The sequence below is a fragment of the Physeter macrocephalus genome, chromosome 11, assembly GCF_002837175.3.
Source record: "Physeter macrocephalus isolate SW-GA chromosome 11, ASM283717v5, whole genome shotgun sequence".
Classification (NCBI taxonomy): domain Eukaryota; kingdom Metazoa; phylum Chordata; class Mammalia; order Artiodactyla; family Physeteridae; genus Physeter; species Physeter macrocephalus.
Genome location: NC_041224.1, coordinates 37,291,507 through 37,315,392, shown reverse-complemented (window position 1 = coordinate 37,315,392; position 23,886 = coordinate 37,291,507). Strand labels below are relative to the sequence as shown.

The 23,886-nt window shown below is 46.5% G+C and overlaps 1 protein-coding gene across 2 annotated transcripts in view; it reads left to right on the top strand.

The window, feature by feature from the left end:
- Positions 1 to 23,886, top strand: part of APBA2 (amyloid beta precursor protein binding family A member 2) — a 264,544-nt gene that overhangs the window by 192,347 nt on the left and 48,311 nt on the right. For both annotated transcript variants that reach the window (XM_024129695.1, XM_007128812.3), the window contains 2 exons: positions 10,489 to 10,569; positions 11,633 to 11,669. In XM_024129695.1, the coding sequence (XP_023985463.1) occupies positions 10,489 to 10,569; positions 11,633 to 11,669 (118 nt within the window). The remainder of the gene's footprint in view (positions 1 to 10,488; positions 10,570 to 11,632; positions 11,670 to 23,886) is intronic.

The window sequence follows — 23,886 nt, the reverse complement described above, 5'->3', positions numbered from 1 at the left end:
TGGATTTGCAAATCACGGGAGATGTCATGAAGTGGAATTGCTGCCCGAGGTTTTTCTTGCCTAATATCTTATTAATATTTAATCTCCAACCCTCTTTTAAATGCCAAGAAAAATGAAATCAGATGAATTAAACCAAAGGTTTCCAAGTCACCTAAAATATGGGCCGTTTGGCCCATATTCAGAGATCATGGCCCGGTAATTTTTTTTTTTTTTTTTTTTTGGTATGCGGGCCTCTCACTGTTGTGGCCTCTCCCGTTGCGGAGCACAGGCTCCGGACGCGCAGGCTCAGCGGCCGTGGCTCACGGGCCCAGCCGCTCCGCGGCATGTGGGATCTTCCCGGACCGGGGCACGAACCCGTGTGCCCTGCATCGGCAGGCGGACTTTCAACCACTGCGCCACCAGGGAAGCCCATGGCCTGGTCATTTTTACAGTATTTGTGGGAAGATTGATTTCTCTTCTGCACCACAGTTATAATGATCAAGTTCCAAAAAAAGACTTTTACATACAAAGCAATATTGTTCAGCCCTAAATAAAAAAAGGAAATTCTGACACCTACTACGACGGGAATGAACCTTGAGGCCACTATGCTGAGTGAAATTAGCCAGTCAGAAAAAGACAAATCCTGTATGATTCCACCCAAGTGAGGTACCTAGATTAATTAAATCCATAGAGACGGAAGTGGACTGATGGTTGCCAGGATAGGGGTAGGGGGAATGGGGTTTAGTGTTTACAGGGGACAGAGCTTCCGTTGGGGATGATGAAAAGTTCTGTGGCCGGATGGTGGTGATGATTGTACATCAGTGTGAATGAACTTAATGCCACTTAATTGTCCACTTAAAATTGGTTAAAACGATACATTTTATTTTATGTGTATTTGCCACAATAAAAAAAAAAAGAAAGAAAGAAAAGGCTCTTGTCTCATTAACTGGCCTGAGCCAATTTGAATCATCTAAAACTAAGTTGAGCCAGTCTGAGCCGATGAAGGGGCAGAGGAGTGGTGGACACCAGATTATTAATCCTGCCGGGCTTTCACATAGGTCATGCAGACCACTGGGTTATGTAAAACGGTTGAGCTCATACCATGTTAGTATCATTAAAAGAAGAATATGTTGTCAAATGTACTATGAAAATATTCTCTCTCCTCATCCTCAACTTTAATGAAACCAGATGTTCTGTTTTGCATATTCATGACCGATGAGCAGGTAGATTTAATAGAAGCTTACTGGATGGTTGGGATCTCCTTTACACATTAGCTGGTTAAACTTGTTTTTCATATTAGGAGTCGTAGGACTTAGTGTTGGCAGCCATAGGCAGTTCCATTGAGTTGTTTATTTTTTAGGACTAATAGTATTGATTGGAATGGAGAACTCCTTCCTGTATGGTGAGAACAGAGAGCTGGTCTTGGCAGTTCCCTGCTGGGAAGGGCAGTCTCTATAGACAAGTGGGAGTTAAATATGGGAAGTGCCTTGGAGCTGGAATTCGAACACTGACTTAGCATGGTCATCTGGTTTCTTCTGACCTGGGTGCCTTAGTGTCATCCATGTATCTGATGCCACGCTCGCTCTCACAGAACGTGTGTGGGGTGTGCTCTAGGCCGAGGGTGGGGAACAGCTGGGGGAACAGGGAGGGTCTCGGGGCTCCCTGGAGCCCCCGGCCTGAGCCTGCCATAAGGCCAAGAGATTGCTCTTTACTTTGGAGGGTCGCTGTCTTTAAACTGCTCACACAGGGCTTCTCACCTTGCAGTTAGTGGGGGCCGGGGTGTTTGTAGCAAGCTGGTGGAACCTGTGGGAAAAGCAGCCTGCTGGCCCCCAGCCACGGATGCAGAAGGGGTCATGGAGCTTTTCTCCTTTGAGAATTGAGCTAAATCAAACATGACACTCCCTGTTTCTGTAGCTCTGCCTGCAGTGATGGGGCTCCCTCCTTCACCACGAGGGAATACGACTGTGATATCCCTGGTGCGAGGCTGGTGCCCAGGAAGGAGGAGTGTCTGAGGTCCTGCCACTGCTGTCTGGGTGGCCTGCCTCCTGCCCCCGGCCCACCCTCCTCCCCTTGACCTTTGCGTCCCTCAGGAGGGCTGGTCCTGCATAAACTGGTTGTGACCTTCGTGCAGGGGTCTAGTGCTGAGCTGAAGGGGGTATCAAAGGCAGAGGCAGTGTGTTTTAGATCTGTCGAGGGCTCTGCTTACTCTTTATTTCCCTGTTACTTTAAAATTGTAGCTATAGACACATAGGATGAAATTTACCATTTTGACCATTTTAGAGTGTACAATTCAATGGCATTTAGCACAGTGTTGTACAACCACCACTGTTTAGTTCCAGAACCTTTTCCTCACCCCAAAAGGAGACCCCATACTTATTTGGCATTATCAGTCCCCAATCTCCCCTCCTTCTAGCCCCCAGTAATGACAAATAGGCTTCCTTCCTGTGCAAGCAGACCTCCTGAGATACTGTGGTTTGGTTCCAGACCACTGCAATAAAGTGAATGTCTCAATAAAGCAAATCACAAATTTTTTGATGTCTCAGTTCATCTAAAAGTTATGTTTACGCTATACTGTAGTCGATCAGGTGTGTAATAACATCTGAGAAAACAATGTACAAACCTTAATTTAAGAGTACTTTATTGCTAAAAAATACTAAGCATCATCTGAGCCTTCAGGGAGTCGTGATCTGTTTTGCTGGTGGAGGGTCTTGCCTCGATGCTGATGGCTGCTGGCTGATCAGGCTGGTGGTGCCTGAAGGCTGGCTGGCTGCGGCAATTTCTTAAAATGAGACGACAGTGAAATTTACCCCATCGATGGACTCTTCCTTTCACAAATGATTTCTCTGTCTCATGCAATGCTGTCTGATAGCATTTTACCCACAGTAGAATTTCTTTCAAAACTGGAGTCAATCCATCCAATTTTGAAATTCTCCTGCTGCTATATCAACTAAGTTTATGTAATATTCTAAATTCTTTGTTGTCATTTCAACAATCTTCACAGCATCTTCACCAGGATTAGATTCCTTCTCAAGAAACCACTTTCTTTGCTCATCCATAAGAAGTAACTCCTCATGCATTCAAGTTTTATCATGAGAGTGCAGCAATTCAGCCCCATCTTCAGGCTCCACTTCTAATTCTAGTTCTCTTACTGTTTCCACCACATCTGCAGTTACTTCCTCCACTGAAGTCTGAATCCCTCAAAGTCTTCCGTGAGAACTGGAATCAATTTCTTCTGAATTCCTGTTAATGTTGATATTCTGACCTCTTTCCAAGAATCACAAATGTTCTTAGTGACATCTAGAATGGTGAATCCTTTCCAAAATGTTTCAATTTACTTTGCCCAGATCCATCAGAGGAATCACTGTCTATGGCAGCTGTAGCCTTCCAAAATGTAAATATTTCTTAAATAATAAGATTTGAAAATTGAAATTCCTTCTTGATCCACAGGCTGCAGCATGGATGTTGTCTTAGCAGACATGAAAACAACATCAATCTCTTATATCTCCATCAGAGCTCTCGGGTGACCAGGTGCATTGTCAGTGAGCAGTAATATTTTGAAAGAAATCTTATTTTTTCTGAGTGGTAGGGTCTCAACAGTAGGCTTAAAATATCCAATAAACCATGTTGTAAATAGATGTGCTGTCATCCAGGCTTTGTTGTTCCAGTTAGAGAGCACAGGCAGAGTAGATTTAGCATAATTCTTAAGGGCCCTAGGAATTTTGGAATGGTAAATGAGCATTGGCTTCAACTTAAAGTCACCAGCTGTTAGCCCCGAACAAGAGAGTCAGCCTGTCCTTTGAAGCTTTGAAGCCAGGCACTGACTTTTCCTCTCTAGCTATGAAAGTCCTAGATGGCATTTTTCCAGTAGAAGGCTGTTTCATCTACGTTGAAAAGTTGTAGTGTAGATTAGCCACCTTCATTAAGGATCTTAGCTAGATCTTCTGGATAACTTGCTGCAGCTTTCTACATCAGCACTTGCTGCTTCAGCTTGTACTTTTATGTCCCGGAGGCGGCTTCTTTCCTTAAACCTCAGGAACCAACCCCTGCTAGCTTCAGATTTTTCTTCTGCAGCTTCCTCACCTCTCTCAGCCTTCATAGAATTGAAGAGAGTTAGAGCCTTGCTCTGGATTAGGCTTTGGTTTAAGGGAATGTTGTGGCTGGGTTTGATCTTCTATCCAGATCACTACAACTTTCCCCATATCAGTAAGGCTGCTTCACTTTCTCATCATTCATGTGTTCACTGGAGTAGCACTTTTAATTTCCTTCAAGAATTTTTCCTTTGTGTTCACAATTAGGCTGCTCTTTAGTGCAAGAGGTCTAGCTTTCGGCCTGTCTTGGCTTTCCATATGCCTTCACTAAGACTAATCATTAGTTTTTGACTTAAAGTGAGAGACATGAAACTCTTCCTTTCACTTGAATACTTGGAGGCCACTGTATGGTATTAATTGGCCTAATTTCAGTATTGTTGTGTCTCAGGGAATAGAGGCCCAAGAAGAGGGAGAGAGAGGTCGGTGGAGGAGTCAGAACCCACACATTTATCAGTTAAGTTCATTGTCTAATATGAGCGTGGTCTGTGGTGCCCCAGACAATTACAATAGTAACATCAAAGATCACTGATCACCATAACAAACATAATAATCATGAAAAAGTTTGAAATATTGCACGATTTACCAACACGTGACATAGAGACACAAAGTAAGCAAATGCTGCTGGAAAAATGGCACCAATAGATGAACTCAACACAGGGTTGCCACAAACCTTCAATTTGTAAATAACGCGATATCTGCAAAGCACAGCAAAGTGAAATGCAATAAAACAAGGTCTCTCTGTATAGATTTGCCTGTTTGTAGACATTTCATCTAAATGTAATCATATAATATGTGGTCCTTTGTGTCTGACTTCTTTCACTTAACAAGATGTTTTCAGAGTTTGCCCATGTTGTAGCATGTATCATGACCTCATTCCTTTTCATGGCTGAATGATGTTCCATTGAATGGATATACCACATTTTGTTTATCCATTCATCAGTTGACAGACGTTTGGGTTGTTTCCACCTTTTGACTATTGTGAATCATGCTGTCATGACCATCCCTGTACGTTTTTGTGTAGACACCTGCTTTCAGCTCCTTTGGGTCTACAGCTCAGAGTGGAATTGCTGGGTCACATGAGCATTTAATGTTTAACTTTGTGAGGAATCAAAGACTGCTTTTCACAGCAGCTAGACATTTTACATTCCCACCAAAAATGCATCAGGATTCTAGTTACGCTCAAATTTTTAAAAAAGGAACGGCCTGAACGAAGCCTTGATGGCATGGCATTCGGACGCACCATTGTTCAAGGGTGGCTTTAGTTGACCTGCGTGTTTGTTAATACCCTGGCTGGCCCCACAGAGTCTGAGGCAGCAGGACCACTGAGTTATGCCTCGGTGCTGGTCGGGAAGCTATCCTGAGCCTAGACCTTTGTTATGTGCATCTTGCTGTCCTGAATGCCAGTGCCCAGGGTGGTGCAGGACACAGAGCAGATGCCTGCTCGGACTGGCCGTGTGGACGCAGACTCTGGGCAGTGCTTGACGAAGGATGGAGATGTAGATGCCAATGAAAAATCTGGTTCTGCTCAAAAATGCTAGTCCCCTGGGTACCACCTGCCCTTCCTGGGGCCCTGTGAAAAAAGAGTGAATGATGGAGTGGAGAAGTGATGGGGCCCCGGGGGCAGTGGCGGAGGAAGTTTTAGCAGACGAGTCTCAGAGAACAAGGCCAGGCCCCGAGTGGCTTCCCCAGTGCATCTTGTCATGATTCTTGTAAGCCAGAGATCGGCTTCACAAAGATGCAATCATCCCCAGAGGGATAACTATGATAAGAATAAAGACCTTATCCAAGCTCTCCTCCTCCTGCAGATAAATATCACAGAGTGACCTGAATCGTAAGAGGAATGGGAGAAAAAGAACAAAATTGTCATTTTTCGGAGCCACCTATTTGTCAGGGGATGGATTGGAGGGCCTTTGAGAGAAGACCTGGAGGGCGCTGATCAGACCGTCAGTGGCCCCGTGTGTTATGCTCTCAGCTTGGCCCCATGGGAGCATCCTCAGTGTTGCTGCCCCAGCTGCCCCTCCTGAGCTGGAATGTCCCATGAGTCAGGCTGACCGATGCCTTTGAGAACAGAGCAAGAAATGACTCCTGGAGAAGACTCCTGCAGCACTTGGGGTTTCTCTGACTTGGAGTTGTGTCTGGGGGCAGATAGGACAGTCCAGCGGCTTTCTTGGCTTTGTGTTCATGCTGTCTGTCCCTCACTGAGCTCCCCTCCATGTCACTCATATGCTTGTCATTCAGGACAGTGCTCGGAAACACGCAGCTTTTGTTCCAGATGGCGTGAGCGGGCATGCGCTTGTTTGCTGTTGTTCCATCTGAAGCCATGTGGGGTATATTGCCAGATTTTCAGTTTAATCCAGCAGACACAATCAGATTGACACATTAAAAAATCCTAGCTTTAGTTTCCCTAACTAGAGCCAAGATATTTATTCAAATTAGTGTATTTTTCTTACAAGCAAGTCACCTCTTCCCTGAACAGCCATCCCTGGTCCTGGCAGTTTGTGACAAGCCTGTGCCATCACATCGTGCTCTGGTCTCCGGGCTCCATGGAGTGGGGTTCGGGGGGTCCCCACTGCATTAGCATATTTCAGGTCACATGTTTCACTCACCCCTCCCCCCCAGCAATGGCTGATGGAGGTTCCAGTGGGTGGCACCGAGAACACCCCACTACAGGTACTTGTTGAGGGATGTGGCCCTCCCATCCCTGTTGGCATCTTATTTTGAGGTGTGCCTGGCTGCTGTACCATGGGGAGGGCACAAAAGGATTTAAACAGCATCTCCCTCTAAGATCCATATGGGCCTCTAACCATGTTCATTTCAGATCCTGTGTCCCCTGCTGCCAAGCCCCCACCCTGACCCCTGAGATGAAAATTTGAGCACCAGATGGGCTCTCCCAAGGAGAAGCAGAACAAGCCGTCCTCCTGCCTCTCTGGAAACAACCCCGGCTGTTTATTATGAGATGCAGTTGTCATGGTGATGAGTGGTCGGAGGGAGTTAGAGAAAACGTTGGCCTGGAGGGAAGGGTCGAGCCTGTGGAAGCTTTGGGGAGAAGCTGCCCTTGTACATGGACCTGAGACCATGTGTTGCCTGTGGTCACCACGTGCTGTGGCCCCACACTGAGTTGTCCGGGGGATGGTGTAGGGCACTGACTTCCAGCCTGGGTTCCCCTGGCCAAGCCCGAACTATGTCCCCCAGAAGGGATACCTCTTCCATTTGCCAGAGACACCCAACACAAGGCCAGCGGCGGTTCTGGTATTGCCATTTCCCACTGTGTATTCAGCACCTTGATGACAGTCTGTTGCCCCATATGATGGTCCTCTTTCTGCCAGAAATATTAGGTTCTAGCCCAACCTGTAACATTTGTATAAGGAGTGTTATCTTAGTCCTTTTGGGCTGCTAAAACAGAATACCATACACTGGGGGACTTAGAAACAACAGACATCTACTTCTTAGTTCTGGAGACTGGAAGTCCAAGATCAAGGCCCTGGCAGATTTGGTGTCTGGTGAGAAGCCACTTCCCTAAACAGCCATTTTCTTTTACATCCTCACGTGACGGGGGGGTCGAGGGAGCTCTCTGGGATCCCCTTTATAAGGGCACTAATCCCATTCATGAGGATCCCACCCTCATGAGCTCATCTAATCCTAATCACCTCCTAACAGCCCACCTCCTAATACCATTGCCTTGGGGGTTAGGTTTCAATATATGAATTTTGGCGGGGGTGGGGGGCGGGACACAAATACTCAGTGTACTAGGTATGGTTGACCCCGTTTTCATTTTTCAGTTGATTGGTTGGTTTCTTTGGGGTTTTTGGAGAATCCTGGTGCCTGTTCAGCTCCTTGTAAGGCAGTGCAGGCCTTCAGGAAATGAAGTTTGTGAACTCAGCCTAGGGATGGTCACCAGGTTAGAAATTTCGCAAACAGGAAGGTAAAATACTAATGTGCTCTAAGTGGACCTTGAAATTGGGAGGTGTACAGGACAGCAGAGGGTTGTCTGGGGCATGTCCTACATTAGAGCCTTACTTAAAGGCAGACGGAAGCACCCTTTGAGGTGAGAGACCCCTTTGGACATTACAGTAGGTTTTTCCTGGTGTGTCTTGTCCACAGCGGGAGGTGCAGAGCCAGTAGGGCTGTGGCAGGAGCCCATTAGGAGTTCAGGAAGAAGCCTGGCTCCAGTGAGACCCTGGCAGGAGTGACCCCTTCAGGCTCAGCCCTGCAGGAAGGGGCGCTGTCCGCTCAGCTTGGGTAGCATGGATCCATGGGGGGTAGATTAGACCTGATAGGAGAAGGATGGGGCCAGACCTGAAAGGAGGGCTGTGATGGGTAGAGCAGGGGGCCCCAGAGCCCTGCGTTGGAACAAACCAGAACAGCGGGGCCAGGTCAGGGCCCACCGACGCCGTCTGGGAGCTCACGGGGCTTTGGGGTAGGGGCAGTCCTTTGGGCTTGCAGCAAGGAAGAGGGGACAAAGCAGACATCCGACCCTCCTGGCCCCAGCTGTGCCCTGCACCCCCTCTGCTCCGGGAAGGCCTCATTTCTTCCTGTGGGTTGAGTGAGCCCAGATTACTCTCGGGATGTGGCACAAATCTGCCCGGTCCTTAATGCCCAGCCAGCTCTGTGCACCTCCTGTCTGAACCATCCCCTCCACTCCCGCAGCCTCTGAAGCCCAGTGGTACCTGCAGTCACGGAGAGGATGCTCAGCTAGAATCCCTGGTCTGCCTGGTGCACAACTCCCCTGTTCCCTTCAGGGCTAGGACGGTGGGCCTGGGTCTTTTCATTTTTCTCTAACCCCCGCAGAGATCTAATGAAGTCACAGGCCATGACAGTGACAGTCTAGGGCAGGGAAGACATGACACATGGCTGTGCTGCCTGAGCCTGTGGGTACCTGACCATTACTGTCCACACCTGGAGCCTCAGTCCTCTTACCTGTAAAGCAGGAATGGGCACATCCATCTCATATGGGAAAGGATGCAATCAATAATGTTATTTATTTATAAATAAACATAATGTAAATATAAGTATAATGTATACGTATGTTCATAATATAAATTTATTTATTTGTAAATAAAACTTATTAATGTCATTGGCATCATCATATTGTTACTGCTTGATAATTTATTGCCAGAAAGTTCTGGAACTTGACTTAAGATGCTGGCTCACCAGAGCCTCCTTTGGGATTTGGACAGTGATTTCAGTGCTTGGATCTGGAGAGATCTTCTGGATAGTACAGGGCACTAAGTAGAGAAAATATACCTAAACTTTCAATTTTGTTCATCGAAGTAAGAGGAATTTTGGTTTGATGTCTTCCTTAAGAGAAGACTTATGACATGTCCTTGGGGGCATTTTTTCCTCTAGTAGTAGATTGACTAATTTGCATTAACTAAGGAATTTAGATTTTTGAATTTGCATTGAACTAAGAATTTAAGTTTGTTAGGAATATAATTTTAACCCTTGGACACTGTTGTTGGGAATGTAAAATGGCTTAGCTGCTGTGGAAAACAGTATGGTGGTTCCTCAAAAGATAAAAAATAAAATTACCATATGATCTTGCAGTCCTACTTCTGGGTATATATATATACCCCAAGAATTGAAAGCAGGAACTCTGAGAGATATTTGTACACCCGTGTTTGTAGCAGCATTATTCACAACAGCCAAAAGGTGGACGCAACCCAGGTGTGCGTGGACTGATGAATGGATAAACAAAAAGTGGTCTATATAAATGGTGGAATTATTCAGTGGAATTATTATTATTATTAGAATTATTATTATTATATAAATTATTATTCGGCCTTAAAATGGAAGGACATTCTGACACCTGCTACAACAGGGATGAACCTTGAGGACATTATGCTCATTGAAGTAAGCCAGTCACAAAAAGACAAATCTTGTATGACCCCACTTGTACGCGCTCCTTAGAGTAAATTGATAGCGGGAACTGGTGGTTGCCGGGGGCTGGCGGTGGGGTGGGAATAGGGAGTTAGTGTTTGATGGGGACAGAGTTTCAGTTTTGTTAAGGTGAAAAGAGCTCTGGAGATGGATGGTGATCGTTGCATAATAATGTGAAAGTACTTAATGCCACTGAACTGTACACTTACAAATGGTTAAGATGGCAAACTTTCTGTTATATGTATTTTACCACAATTAAAAATAATAATAAACACGAAATTAGAAAATATGATTCAAATAACTTTTTAGAAGTATAAAAGTATACATATTATTGGCAGAAAAGTTAAATTATATCTGTATGCGCACACACATACCTATATACACATGCATTTTACAAAATTGTATCATATTGTATCTCCAGTTTTGTGTCTTGGTTTATTTTCCTTTTTTAAAATTTAAATTTTTATTTATTTTTCATTTTTTTATTTTTATTTTTTCTCACATGTGAAAACACCATCTTTGTCTTTAAATTCCTGGTTTCCAGGTTTGCAATGGTTTGGAGCAGCCGAGGAAGCAGCAGCGCTCTGATCTCAATGGCCCTGTTGACAATAACAACATTCTGGAGGTAATTTTTCCAAGGAAGAGAGTTCTTGCCCAGGGCCCTGATGTGGGAGCTGCCCACCCTGTCTTCATGGGCTCGCGCTCTCCACCATGTTCTTGTCCCAGCCAGTGCCTGGGGGAGGGGGGGGTCCCATCAGGCAAAGGCCGGTGACCCTGCAGGAGGAGGAAGGGAAGGCCCTTTCCTGTTGACTCAGGCCCACACCACGGTGTGCCCATGTGTTGCCTTTGGTGCGTGGGGGTCATTGATGCTCCCTGATTTGACAGACTCATTCTATCTCATTATCTGACAGTCATGTTCTAAAACAGGATTACTCAAGGGTGGCACCATTGACATTTGGGGCCAGATCCTTCTTTGTTGTGAAGGGCCGTTCTTTGCGCTGCAGGGTGTTTAGACACATCCCTGGCCTCTACCCACTAGATGCTAGTAGCAGCCCTCCTCCCCACGTTGTGACAACCAAAAATGTCTACAGAAATTGCCATATGTCCCCTTGAGGACAAAAATCACTTGGGCTGAGAACCACAGTTCTAAACCAACAATGTGGTTTCAAAAAACAATCCCATGTAAACTTTCACTGACATGATGGGGAGGTTATTAGAATGAGGCCTTAAACAAGTTATTTCCCTTTTCTGGATAACATGGTTTGGATGAGATTTTCTAACTTGGATGAAATAATTGTGGCCACCCATGCAGTGGCGTCTGATCTCCTTCCTTGCTTTTAAAGATGTGCCTGGAAATTCTCATGCCCTCCAGTTAGGGGACCACTGGGTGTATTCCTTCTAGCAGTGACATGCTAATCTGGTTTTAGCTGATGGCCTTTTGTACCCCAGGTTTTCCATGAGAATTGGTTACATGTACCCCACCCAAAAACATCATGGCGCTGGAAAGACACTGGTTTGCTGTAAGGAGCTGACTTCTTGGGAAGACCGGTCATAATTAATTAATTATGGTAATTAATTACCATAATTAACTACCACCATTAATTATGGTAATTAATCATCTTAGCCTAGATCTTATGGGCCAACTACTTAAACCTATTGTGTGTGTGTGTTTTCATATTTCCTAACAGACAAAGAAGGTGGCATCATTTCCAAGTTTTGTGGCTGGTAAGTGACTGAATTTTCTCTCTTAGGGGGCAGCTGACATATTTTTATGTCACAGCAAATGGGACTTTGACTTTTGGTTTTCTCCCGCAAAGCTTGTGTAGAAAAGACACCTTCAAGGGGAAGGCAGTTCTACAATAAGGCAAGGTGCTCGCCCCATGTCATCAATGGGAGGGGAGAAGATCCAATTGATTAGGAAAGAGGAGACCATCCCATTTAATTACACTTTCAGTAATGGCCTCACACATGACACGATGATTGAATTAATAGATTGAAGTGTCTCTGTATAAGCTGCTAATTACGATCTAACACTTTTGATTAGGTTGGATATAATTGCACCCAAATTCAGACTGCTAGTTTTTTTTTTTAAAGACTCTTCATTTCCTTCCATTCTCCTGTCTCTTTTGAGGAGGTTAATATTGCATTTTAACATTCAATTAAAAAAAAAAACCCAGCTTATCTGTTCTCTATCACTTTTGGTGTGGGGAGCACTCCTGCTTGGCTGTTGTCTGAAGGTCATCAGGGAACCCCCGGCAACTCCTTTAGGATGCCCTCCATGGGCATCCCAAAGAGCCTCTTAAAAGTAAGATCATTGCTTTGCCAGGAGGCTGATTCCTGCTCTTGCTAGTGTGTTACAATAAACAATGTGAAGTTTATTAATTCTTTCAATAAGCTGGTAATTGATTTTTATGAATATCTATGGGAGCAAGGTCAATTAATCTTCAGAAATAAATGACTTTAGACTTTTTCTACCCTGGTTTTCTTTTTTAGTAAAGAACTAAAAAAACCTGGGAAATTGAACCCCTCAAATTCCCTTTCAAGGGACTGACTGGTTTAAATCAGGCTAGCCCAACTCAAACTGGTTAAAAGTGAATTCACTGGCTCAACCCTGTTGCAACTGGTTCCACGTTACACTGGCTCGGTGTCATTCCAGCTGGATAAAAACCAGTTTTGAACTGTTGGAACCAATATTACACAATTCAAATAGCCTTGACCCCATTTTGACCAATTCCATTAGGCTCAGATGGATTTTGCTCAGCAGTTTATATGTGGTTTGGGGTATATTTTAGCTGGTTCAGACTGGATCACACTGGTTTTCATCAGGTCACAGTAGATTATGATGATCCCAATCCAGCCTGCTAGTGTGGTTGTTCCAGGACCCAGTGACTGGCAGGACCCAGCATCTCCTGCATAGGGGAGGATGCAGTACATCTCAGCTTCAGTCTCCTTGGTGATCAGGATGCCAGGATGGGGCTGTGCCAGTCCACTGGTCTGGTGTTGGAGGCTCTTGTGGATCCAAGAAGCTCACTTTTCTTTTCCTTCGTTTGCCTACTCCGTGCGGCTTGCAGGATCTTAGTTCCCCGGCCAGGGTTTGAACCCGGGCCCCCTCGCAGTGAAAGTGCTGAGCCCTAACCACTGGACCTCCAGGGAAGTCCCAAAGCTCACTTTTCAACATATTTCATGGTGCCATTTGGGCAGGACTCCCTCAAACTGTCTGGGGGGATGATTTGCACATGAAGCTCCCCTGGCTTGAATCAGCCTCATACCTGCAGGGAGGGGACGGGGAGGGACCCGGAAGCAGAGTCAGTGCCTGGGTGCCCCGAGTCATACCTCTAGCAGCAGTCAGGCTTCCACAAGACACCCCGCTCTGTACCAGCTGACTGTTCTAGACCAAATCAAAACAGCTGCCTCCAACCAACCCAGACTGGCTAAGGCTGCTTGTGACCAGCTCAAACCAGTGTGGACCGCCTTACTTTAGAGTGTCCTATAGAAGAGAAGCCCTTCGACTGTTACGAAAACATAGCGATCTTAAAGCAAACACACACCCCTTCATAGCAGAGGATTCATATTCAACAAAGACTTGAAGGACCAAAAGTCTGACTCAGGAACAGGAAGAGATAATGATGAAACACCCTAGGATGAAATGAATGTGGGGAAACCACCCCCAAATTAGACACCTTGATCAGTTAGAAATGCATTTCCATGCACCTCCTGGGAGCTTGTCCAAACAGGGAAGCTTGTTGTGTACAGAGGTCCAGAGGCGAGTGGCTCCTGGCTCCATGGGTTTGTGACACGGGGATTGGCCTTCTCCTCAGGCGGGTCACCTAAGCCCCAGCCAGTGTCCGTATCCTTCCGGACACCACTTCCTGTTCCGGGCAGGAAGGAGAGAGAAAAGGGCAAAAGTCCACACCAGCCGTGGTAGAGATGGGAAAGATGGTGACTGCGTCTCGATGGAAGATGCATCTTTGGGGGGTACAAAGCTTCGGACTTCCCATGGAGGGTGCCTTGTAACCGGATGTGTCCCTTGAGGGGCCCCTGGAAGCCGTACCCATTGAGTGAGTGTAAGAGATGTTGTCTCCTGGGACACTGGGACGGCTCCACACACCCTCCCTGATGAGCGTTTCTTACCCTTGTGCTCGAGGCGAGCCGCTGGGCGGCTGGGTGGACACTGCGTGGTCTCTCGGAAGAATCCAGCCGACAGACTGTGCTTCCTGCCTTATTTCCTCTGAGGAAGCAGCCCCACGTGTGGTTGAACTTAGGAGCCCTCATGACTCTGAGTGTTTAGTTGAACCTTAAAGTCCCTGATGACCTCTTTGTCTCCCATCGGCCAGAGATGTGCCAGTGACTGCACCCTGAACCTCAGGGTTGCCTGGACCACTGGGCTTCCAGGAAGGAGGGGAGCAGGTCTGGAGAGGGGGCTGGAGGGGACATGCCCTCAGTGTCGGCCACACCCCGTCTGGCAGGCGAGCATTCCAAGTGCGGGGGAGTCTTCGGGCACGTTCAGTCCTGCGGCCCAAGGTCTCAAGGGCTGAGAAGACCCACTGTGACCTTGAGGAGGAGTGGGCCTTCTGCCAGCTCTGCACTGCGGGAAACCTTCCTGGAGCCTTGATGAGGGAGAGCCTTCAGTCCCCACTCATGCCTTACTTCACATCCTATATTGTTAATAATAATGAAAGATGATAGTTAACAGTTACAGTGATGCTGTCTTCACATGTCTCAGGCGCTGGGTGCGTGCCAGTCCCTGTGCTGGGCCCTGTGCATCTCCTTCACGTCAGCCTAACTCACAGGTTAGGAAGCAGTGAGGCTCCTCCGAGGCCCCATGGCTGCCAAAGGGCGGAGCCGGGCCTCGGACGCATGTCTGGGGACTTGACAGCCCGCCCTCCTCGCCGAGCTGGTTTCCTGACTCCCTAATAACACCTTCATTCAACACCGTCAGTAACAGGCCAGATAGTCCTTGTCAGCGCTACTCGGGCCCGGCGCGGAGCTGATGCCTTAACCACGCTGACTCGGTGACCTCCTAACAACCCCCAGGGACGGTGCTGCCAGAGATGAGTAAACCGAGGCTCAGAGAGGGCTCATGGTCAGGTGGTCCCTGCACAGCCGGGATGGGAACCTGGGCTGGGAACTGGGCTGGGGTCTGAGCTCGCCGCGCCCTGCTGTACTATCCGAGCAGCCCGCCGGGTGCAGCAGGAGCGGGGGCGCCTTCACCTGGTGAAGATGCACGGCTCCAGTTCTGGGGAGTCCACTGAGGATAACCTTCTGGATATCAGAGCTGCTGGCCCCACTCAGGCTCAGAGTCACCAAGTCATTGAGGGAAGAGCTCCCCCCGGTGAGCACCGTCTGTGGGAAGACGCTGGCCCTCTCGGACCCTCTTGGTTTGGAAGGTTGACACTGCAGGGTACCTGTGGAGGGTGGACCCCTGCACAGAGCTCTCCCACCGTCCCGTGGGGAGGCATCCCAGGCGGCAAGGAGCAGGAGGAACGCCAGGATGTTCCCTCCCACGGGCCGTGGAGGTGGCAGCATGCGTCCACGTGGGCCAGAGGGTCACCTGCTTCTGAACGAGTATATGTGAAAGTCTAGCTTTTCTATCAAACCGGACATGTGCTTATTAAAACCCAAAGGCTGGTGCTGGTCTCGGGCAATGGAGCCCCACAGCAGCAGCTTCAGCACCAAACAAAGGCTGATAGATGGTGTTCTGTTGCTCACACTTCTCTCCTCCTGGTCCAGCAGCCAAGGCTCCCGTGAGGTGTCCTGGACCACCCACACCCCACTAAGACCCTGGGCTCGTGCTCAGATGCCACTGGTCCTCCAGTCCAGGGCCCCTTAAAGGGGTCCTTACACCCTGTTGTCTGAACCTGTCAATGTCCTACCTGGGTGCTGGGAGATCACGGGGGCCTCATCCCCCGACTTCCAGGCCTCGGGCTGAGCTCATCTCACACCTTCCCTCTCTAAGGGGTCCTCACAGTGGTGATGAAGCCACTTGGCTATGTTCTTACACTAGGCACTTCAGATCTGAGCCTTGGTTTGCTCTTAAAGTAAGCAATTGGGGTGAACCTGTCCAGATAAGACTCCTAAGTTGAAGGCAGCTCTCACCTCCTCCTTGTCATCCTGTGACAGGGGCAGGGCACCCGAGCCTAGAGCAGGCCTGGGTGGACACGTGGGCACCCTGGGTCCGGGGTGCTATTGGCCGGAGGGTGGGAGTCAGAAGGGAGTGGAGCGTTCCAAAGAGGGCTTAGGAAAACCAAAAAGACTTCTCCTTGTTAGAAGCAAACAAAACCATGTGAGATCGTGTCCCCAGTATTCTATTTGGTCAGCATGAATAGGGCTTGGACCTGTTTTTAAATGGGAACATTTATTCACCAATAGAGGTTTGTTAAGCTTTCTGTGAAGAGTGCTTGGATCAATCCAAGAGCCATAAGATTGAAAAATGATTTCTACCCTGGAAATCCCTGTGGTACCTTCCCCTTTTCTATCTGCACATCCCAGACCCCTAATCCCTCTCTGCAGTAGAAGCCGTTGTTAACTTTCCTGTGAATCCTGCCAGAAATTTCCTGGACATATGTAAGACTATACATAGAGCTTTTTATTTATTTTTTAATATTTTATTGAAGTATAGTTGATTTTAGACCTTTTTCTTAAAATAGATATGGGCCACATGGGTCTGCACTTAGCTCTCTCACTTCTTGGTAGATTTCACTTCTTGATAGATTTCTTGGCAGAGACAACAACTATAAATTCACTTAATTATTCAAGTGGTAACACAGGAGTCAGTGATGTGGCCCTACGATGCCCTACGATGGGGTATTAATCAGCCCCCTCTGGACTGATGGTTACATGGTTTCCACTCTGTGCAGCACTGAGCAGCCTCGTGGGTGAGTGCTTGTGATCAGGTGTGAGTTGAGTTCTTTTCTTTTCTTTTCTTTTTTGGTTGCATTGGGTCTTTGTTGCTGTGCGCAGACTTTCTCTAGTTGTGTCGGGCTACTCTTCGTTGTGGTGCACGGGCTTCTCATTGCAGTGGCTTCTCTTGTTGTGGAGCACAGGCTCTAGGGGCACAGGCCTCAGTAGTTTGGCTCACGGGCTCTAGAGCGCAGGCTCAGTAGTTGTGGCGCATGGGCATAGTTGCTCCATGGCATGTGGGATCTTCCCAGACCAGGGCTTGAACCCGTGTCCCCTGCACTGGCAGGCAGATTCTTAACCACTGCGCCACCAGGGAAGTCCCATGGTGTGAGTTGTTTTAGAAAAGCACTTCCTGGATAGAGCGGGGTTGCAGGTTAGCATCTCGCCTGCTTGGATAAAGATGACCAGATTGCTTTCCCAAGAGGTAGAGAGGTCACATGGGTCTCCATCATGTGTGAGCATGTGGGTCACCTGTACTGTGTGCCATCCCCCTGTTTGCTCTTAGCCCCAGGCTGGTGGGTGGAAAGTGGTATCTTGGTAGTTTCACGTGCATATTTTCCATCAGAAGTGAATCCCAGATACCATTTTCCTATGCTTATAAGCTGTTTGTGTTTCTTTCCCTGTGCATTGCATGTTTATTTCCGTTGCCCATCCCTCTTATCAGATTTTTGGTGTTTCTTATTTATTTGTGCTGTTCTTTACATATAAAGGAAATTAGCCCTTTGATTTATTTTGCAAAAGTTTCCCCCAGGTTACAGTTGTCTTTTGAATTTCTTTTTTTTTTTGGTACATTTTAAAATTTGCTGAACATTTTATGTAGTCAGGTGTATTCATCTTTTTCCTTTGAGGTTACTGAGTTTTTGGGATTAGTATGACCTTCACAGTCCTAAGATATTTTTAAGATAAAGTTTTCTTCTAGAGCTTTTATGATTTTATTTTGAATTAATTAAATATTTGATTTATTTGGAATTTATTTTGGTATATGGATCCAGGAAAAGTTACATTTCAAATGAGACAGCTAACCAGTTGTGCCAAAGCTATTCAATGAATCTTTTTTTCCACTGGTTTGAATTGCAGCCTTCATCATACATGAAATTTGCCATGTACATGTAGGGCTGTTTCTAGATCTGTTACACTGATTTGCCCACTCAGGTTCCCGAACCAGGCTGCTTGCTTTCCTGGATTTATGCTGCATTTTATTCCCTGGTACAGCTAGTTCTTCCCCTTGCCACCATCATTCCTGATCACAAATTCCCTGGATCCTCGTGCATATTTATTTTTCCATAGAAACTTTAGAATCAGTTTATCTAGTTATGCAATAAAAATTCCTATTGGTTTTTAAATTTGGCATGCCATGCATTAAATTTATCTATACAGGGGAAGTGTCAGCTTTACAATATAGAATCTTAGCCAGAAAAGGACTTATCTTTCCATTTATTCAAGCTTGTTTATCTTCATCGATAAAATTTTTTTCGTAAAAATCCAACACACATGTTGTTAGTTTATTCCTTGGTGTTTTATCCCTTTTATTGCTTTTGTAAATCTTATCTCTTGTTTCGTTATTTTTTCTAACATATTACTATTTGTAGCTACAAAGAAAGCTATTGATTTTTTAATATATTAAATTTGGAACAACTGCCTTAATGAATTCTTTTCTTTTTTGAGTAGATTTTTAGTTGTTTTCTTGGGTTTTTCTTGGTACACAGTCATGCCGTCTGCAAATAAGAATGATTTTTGCTGCTTCCACTCTTGTTTTCTGTTACTTTTTCCTCTTGTCTAATTGATTGGGTAGAATACAAGGAACAATGCTATAGAATAGTGATTTCTTTTAAAAATGATGCCCTTTGGGGAGATACATCCTTTTAATTTTTTATCATAAAAAATTTCAAACGTATACAAAAGAAGAGAGAATACTATGATGAACTTCCTGTGCCCTCAGCTTCAGTCTCAACCTGCTCACCGCCAGTCTTGCTTCATCTACATCCCCACCCTCTCCTAGATTATTCTAAAGCAAACCTCAGCTCTCACTATCCTCTTTAAATGTTTAGAATATGTATCTCTAAAAGATAGGAAGTTTGTGTTTAAAGATATTGCAATACTATTACCACAACTAAAATAAAATAATCATTTCTTTGTATCATTAAATCCCCAGGCAGTGTTTGCCTTCCCCCAGATTACAGTGTGCTTATCTGTATGAGGGTCCGGACAAGGGCCATGCATTGAGATCAGCTACGTGTCCCATTCTCTTATGTGTCTTATTTTATAGGTTCTCTATCCATCTCTCTTTTTTCTCATTTACAGTATTTTTGTTGCTGCTCTTGTGGAAGAATCTGTATCATTTGTTTCCTGGAGTGCCCTGCAGCCTGGATTTTGCTGATTGCATCTCCTGGGGTTATTGCTGTAAAACGTTGGGTGTTTAGATAAAGAGGCTTGATCAGATTTAGTCTGGTTGTTTGGGGCAAAAAACCCCAACCTTCATAGGTATTGTGTTTTTCCATCAGGAGGCACATGCTGGTTCTTTGTTTCTCTCTTTGTAATATTAGCAGCCATTAATGATCATTGTCTAGATCCATTAATTGATTAGAGGTTGCAAAATGATGTTGTTCTAGTTCCATCATTTCTCATTTCTTCTTGATTAGCTGGAGTTTTCCTCTGCAGAGAAACTTGCCCTCGTCAAATATTCAGTTACCCAGAGTACAGTTCATATAGGAAAAGCTAGTTAACTACTTGATTCCTTCTCTTTATTTAAAAAATTTTAAATTAATAAGTTTCCCTAACAACCTCTAAAGATCAGCACCATCAGGCACTCTAGGGTTGAAGCACGGTTGGCGTGTCACACCGCGTCGTGGATGTTATTATCCTTATTGGGGTTGAGGTTGTCCTGTCTTTGGCCAGTGGGAGCCTCCCGAGGTTGGTTCCCGAGTCCTGTCAACATGACCCCTGTCGTCTTTGGTAGCTTCCTTGCTTTCTGGTATGACTAGATATTCCAGGCTCATCTTAAACACCTCTCGCTTCAGGACTAGGAAAAGTTGTTTCTAACAGGAGCCCTGGGAAGTCGTACTTAGAGACTATAATCTGCTCACTGTGGTTGCTCATTGCTACTGATTTGGTCAGAAGGGTAAGAAATGTATCTGTGGTGGGATGGCTCCCAGTGAGCCCCACCTGCTGGTATTCGTGGCCTTGGGTAACCTCTCCCCTTGAGAGTAGGTTGGACTTATTGACTCACTTCTAGTGGACAGAATATGACAGAAGGGATGTCCTTCGCAAGATTAGGTTACAGAAAGCCTGTGACTTCTTTCCTGCTCTCTCTTGCTTGCCTACTCTGCCACGTTGTGAGTGGCTCTGTCAGATAGATGCCCACGTGGGGTCTCTGGCCAGCGGCCCTATAAGTGAACTTGGAAGTGGATCCTCTCCTATTAAGATGGCTACAGCCCTGATTGTCATGGTGATTGCAGCCTTGAGAGAGACCCTGACCAGAGGCACCCAGTTAAGCCACACCCAGATTCCCCACCCACAGAAACTGAGATAATGAATGTGTATCATTTTAGCTGCTAACTTTGGGGATAATTAATTACCCATATGTATATATAAGCAACTAACATTCTGTATATTTTTAAGATGAAATACATCATGATTCATACTGATGCTTTGCTAGCACTAGAGGGCTTTTTACATTTGTATCTTCCTTTTCCTATGTCCCAAATCCCCAGTCTCAGGTCACCAACATAATTCTGCATTTGTTTTATTCCACTAATCATACAGCAGTCACAGAATAGCAATACCAATGTCACCGAGGACACTGGATTACAGTATAGATACAGTAAAGATTTGTTTGCATTGACTTTTGTCTTTAGAGTATAGCTCACAAGGGATGTACCAGCAAATCACTGCATCTGACAATCATTTGGAATGGTCCTCCTCTTTGTGATTAGGTCATAACTGGATACACATTTAGCTTCATTTTTCTTTTAAATCTTAGGAATTTACTTTTTAAAATTTAATCTCGTTTTTTAATTATATAAAGTACTTACATGGTTCAAAAATCAAACATACATAACAGCGTATATGCACAGATATTCAGTTACTTTCCCTATTACCCCTCTCCCCTCAGTCCTTTCCTCCCACTGCAGATAAGCATTTTTGACATTTCACATACTTTTCTTATAAGCATATCTTCCCCTTTCTTGGGTAATCAGTTGGGTAACCCCCTTCTCTCCATCCTGCTTTTTTAACTTAATCCTGAATCCCGGATGTGACGAGTTCCACGCTGGGCAGGGCAGGGCAGTGTGTGGAGGACTCTGCTGCTCCAGAGACCCGCCCGACCCCTGTGCAGTTGGATGTTCCCTCTGCAGGAACATTTGGGTGGTTTCCAGGTTTTTTTGCTGTTACAAATAGGGCTGCAGGAAACAACTTCATGCATATGCCTTTTCCTATTTTTGCCAGTTTTTGTATTCATTCTGCTTTTTCTGGGAAGGAATTCTCCCAAGTACAAGAAGCTTCTGCCCACGACCTGTTATGGGCAGATTTATGCACTGTATCAGGCTTGGCTTTGACCTTTTTTTCCTTGACTCCCTGTTTTTGAGTCGCTTCCTCCCAGTAGTCAGTGACTTTATCTCCAGCCAGTGTCTAATGCTCCGCCCTGTGGGTCCCTCAGCCCTTTCCTCAGGGATGCTGCCACCTGCCTGCAGACCCAGGCGTGGCCTCTCCCCGGGAGTGTCCCATGGTCTGGCTTTCAGACAGCGTCTTCTCTTTTACATCAACCTTACAGCATCACCTTTACCCTTGCACGGCTTCTCAGAGGCACCGTCCTGGCTGTGTTGGGGCATCTGGCTCTGGGACAGGCCGATGCGGTGGGCAAGGTATTGGGGGCAGGCAGAGCCCACCCGCGGCCAGACACCACCCCCGAGTCTGCCCAGTTTCATGTTCCTCCCTCTTGCCTCCTCTCCCTGTTCCAGGCCCTTCCCAGGCCAGCTCTTCCATGATCTGGGTGCTTCCTGCACGTGGCCTCCGTGCCCTGCCTGCTCCCTGTCTATCCTTCCCGCCCTGTCCAGTGAGGGCTATGCCCCTCCTCCCGGTGGAGTCAAGTCCCCCTCTGCCTTTTGGATCCCCAGCCCATCTGACATCTTTCCTCCCCTGTATCTTCCACGCTCCTGGCCACTGGCTTCTGAACACAGTGTCCTGCCCTGCGTCCGTCCACACCCTCATGCTCACTTCCTCTGCTTCTTAACTGGGACTTGGGACTGGCTGCCTCCTTCTCTCTTCCTCCCTCACACCCCTCAACCCATATGCAAGGTCACTGCCCCATAAGCACTGGGGCACCTTTCTCCTCCCACCAGTGCCGCACAGCTGGGCATGCCTCCCTATCTAAGGCCCTTCTTTTCCTGACCTCCCCCACCTTCTCTGTCTGTGTGCCCTTCTTTGTCTGTTTTGCCGGTCACTTTCCACCGCCTGGACAGAGAGCGTCGGAGCTCAGCAGAGCCCTGCCCCCACCCAGCACCCTCCTCCCCTTGGTGATTCTCCCATGCCTGCAGCTTTACTTGGCACTGACATGCAGTTCCCTGGGACTCCTGAGTCCAGCTGCGCCCTGAGCTTCTTTTGGGGGACTCCAGGCTCTTGCCACTAAACTTGCTCAGAATCCTCCCCACCCCCTAAGCTCAGAACTCTCCCTGGGTCCTCTTCTCAGTGAGTAGCAGCTGTATCCATCCATCCCTTCAGTGAGCGAGCTCTCTAGCTCTCCATCCTTCCTCCTCCAAGCCCCCTCCAGGTCCTACTGATTGAACCTGCAGTGTGAATCAGTCTGTCGCTGTCTGTTCATCACCCTGTCCCACATCATCATCATCATCATGACCATGACCATCACCATCATCATCATCACCACCACCGTCATCATCACCATCATCGTCATCATCATCATCACCATCATCACCATCACCATCACCATCATCACCATCAGCATCATCATCACCATCACCATCATCATCATCACCATCATCACCATGATCATCACAATCATTATCACCACCACCATCATCATCATCACTGTCATCACCATCATCATCACTGTCATCACCATCATCATCACCAGCACCATCATCATTACCGTCATCACCATCATCACCATGATCATCACCATCATTATCACCACCAGCACCATCACCAGGACCATCATCATCATCACCATCACCATCATCATCACCATCACCATCATCACCATCACCATCGTCACCATGATCGTCACCATCATTATCACCACCATCATCACCATCACCGCCAGCACCATTACCAGGACCATGATCATCATCACCATCATCATCACCATCACCACCATCATCACCACCATCATCATCATCACCATCGTCACCATGATCGTCACCATCATTATCACCACCATCATCACCATCACCACCAGCACCATCATCATCACCCCGACTTATCATCACCACCATCATCACCATCACCACCAGCACCATCACCAGGACCATCATCATCATCACCATCACCACCATCATCATCACCATCATCACCATGATCGTCACCATCATCATCACCACCATCATCACCATCACCATCATCACCATCACCACCATCACCATCGTCACCATGATCGTCACCATCATTATCACCACCATCACCATCATCACCATCATCATCACCAGCACCATCATCATCACCATTATCACCATCATTACCATCAGCAGCAGCATCACCATTATCATCACCATCATCACCATGATCATCACCATCATTATCATCACCATCATTATCACCACCATCATCATCATCACCATCACCAGCACCATCATCATCACCACCAGCACCATCACCAGGACCATCATCATCATCACCAGCCCCATCATCATCACCATCATCATCATCACCATCATTATCACCACCATCATCACCATCACCACCATCATCATCATCATTATCACCACCATCATCATCATCATCACCATCACCATCATCATTCCTCATCATCACCTGCTTGCTAGGACTCCTTCAGTAGCCTCCCAGCTTTTTCCCCTCCCTCTCCTATGCTGTT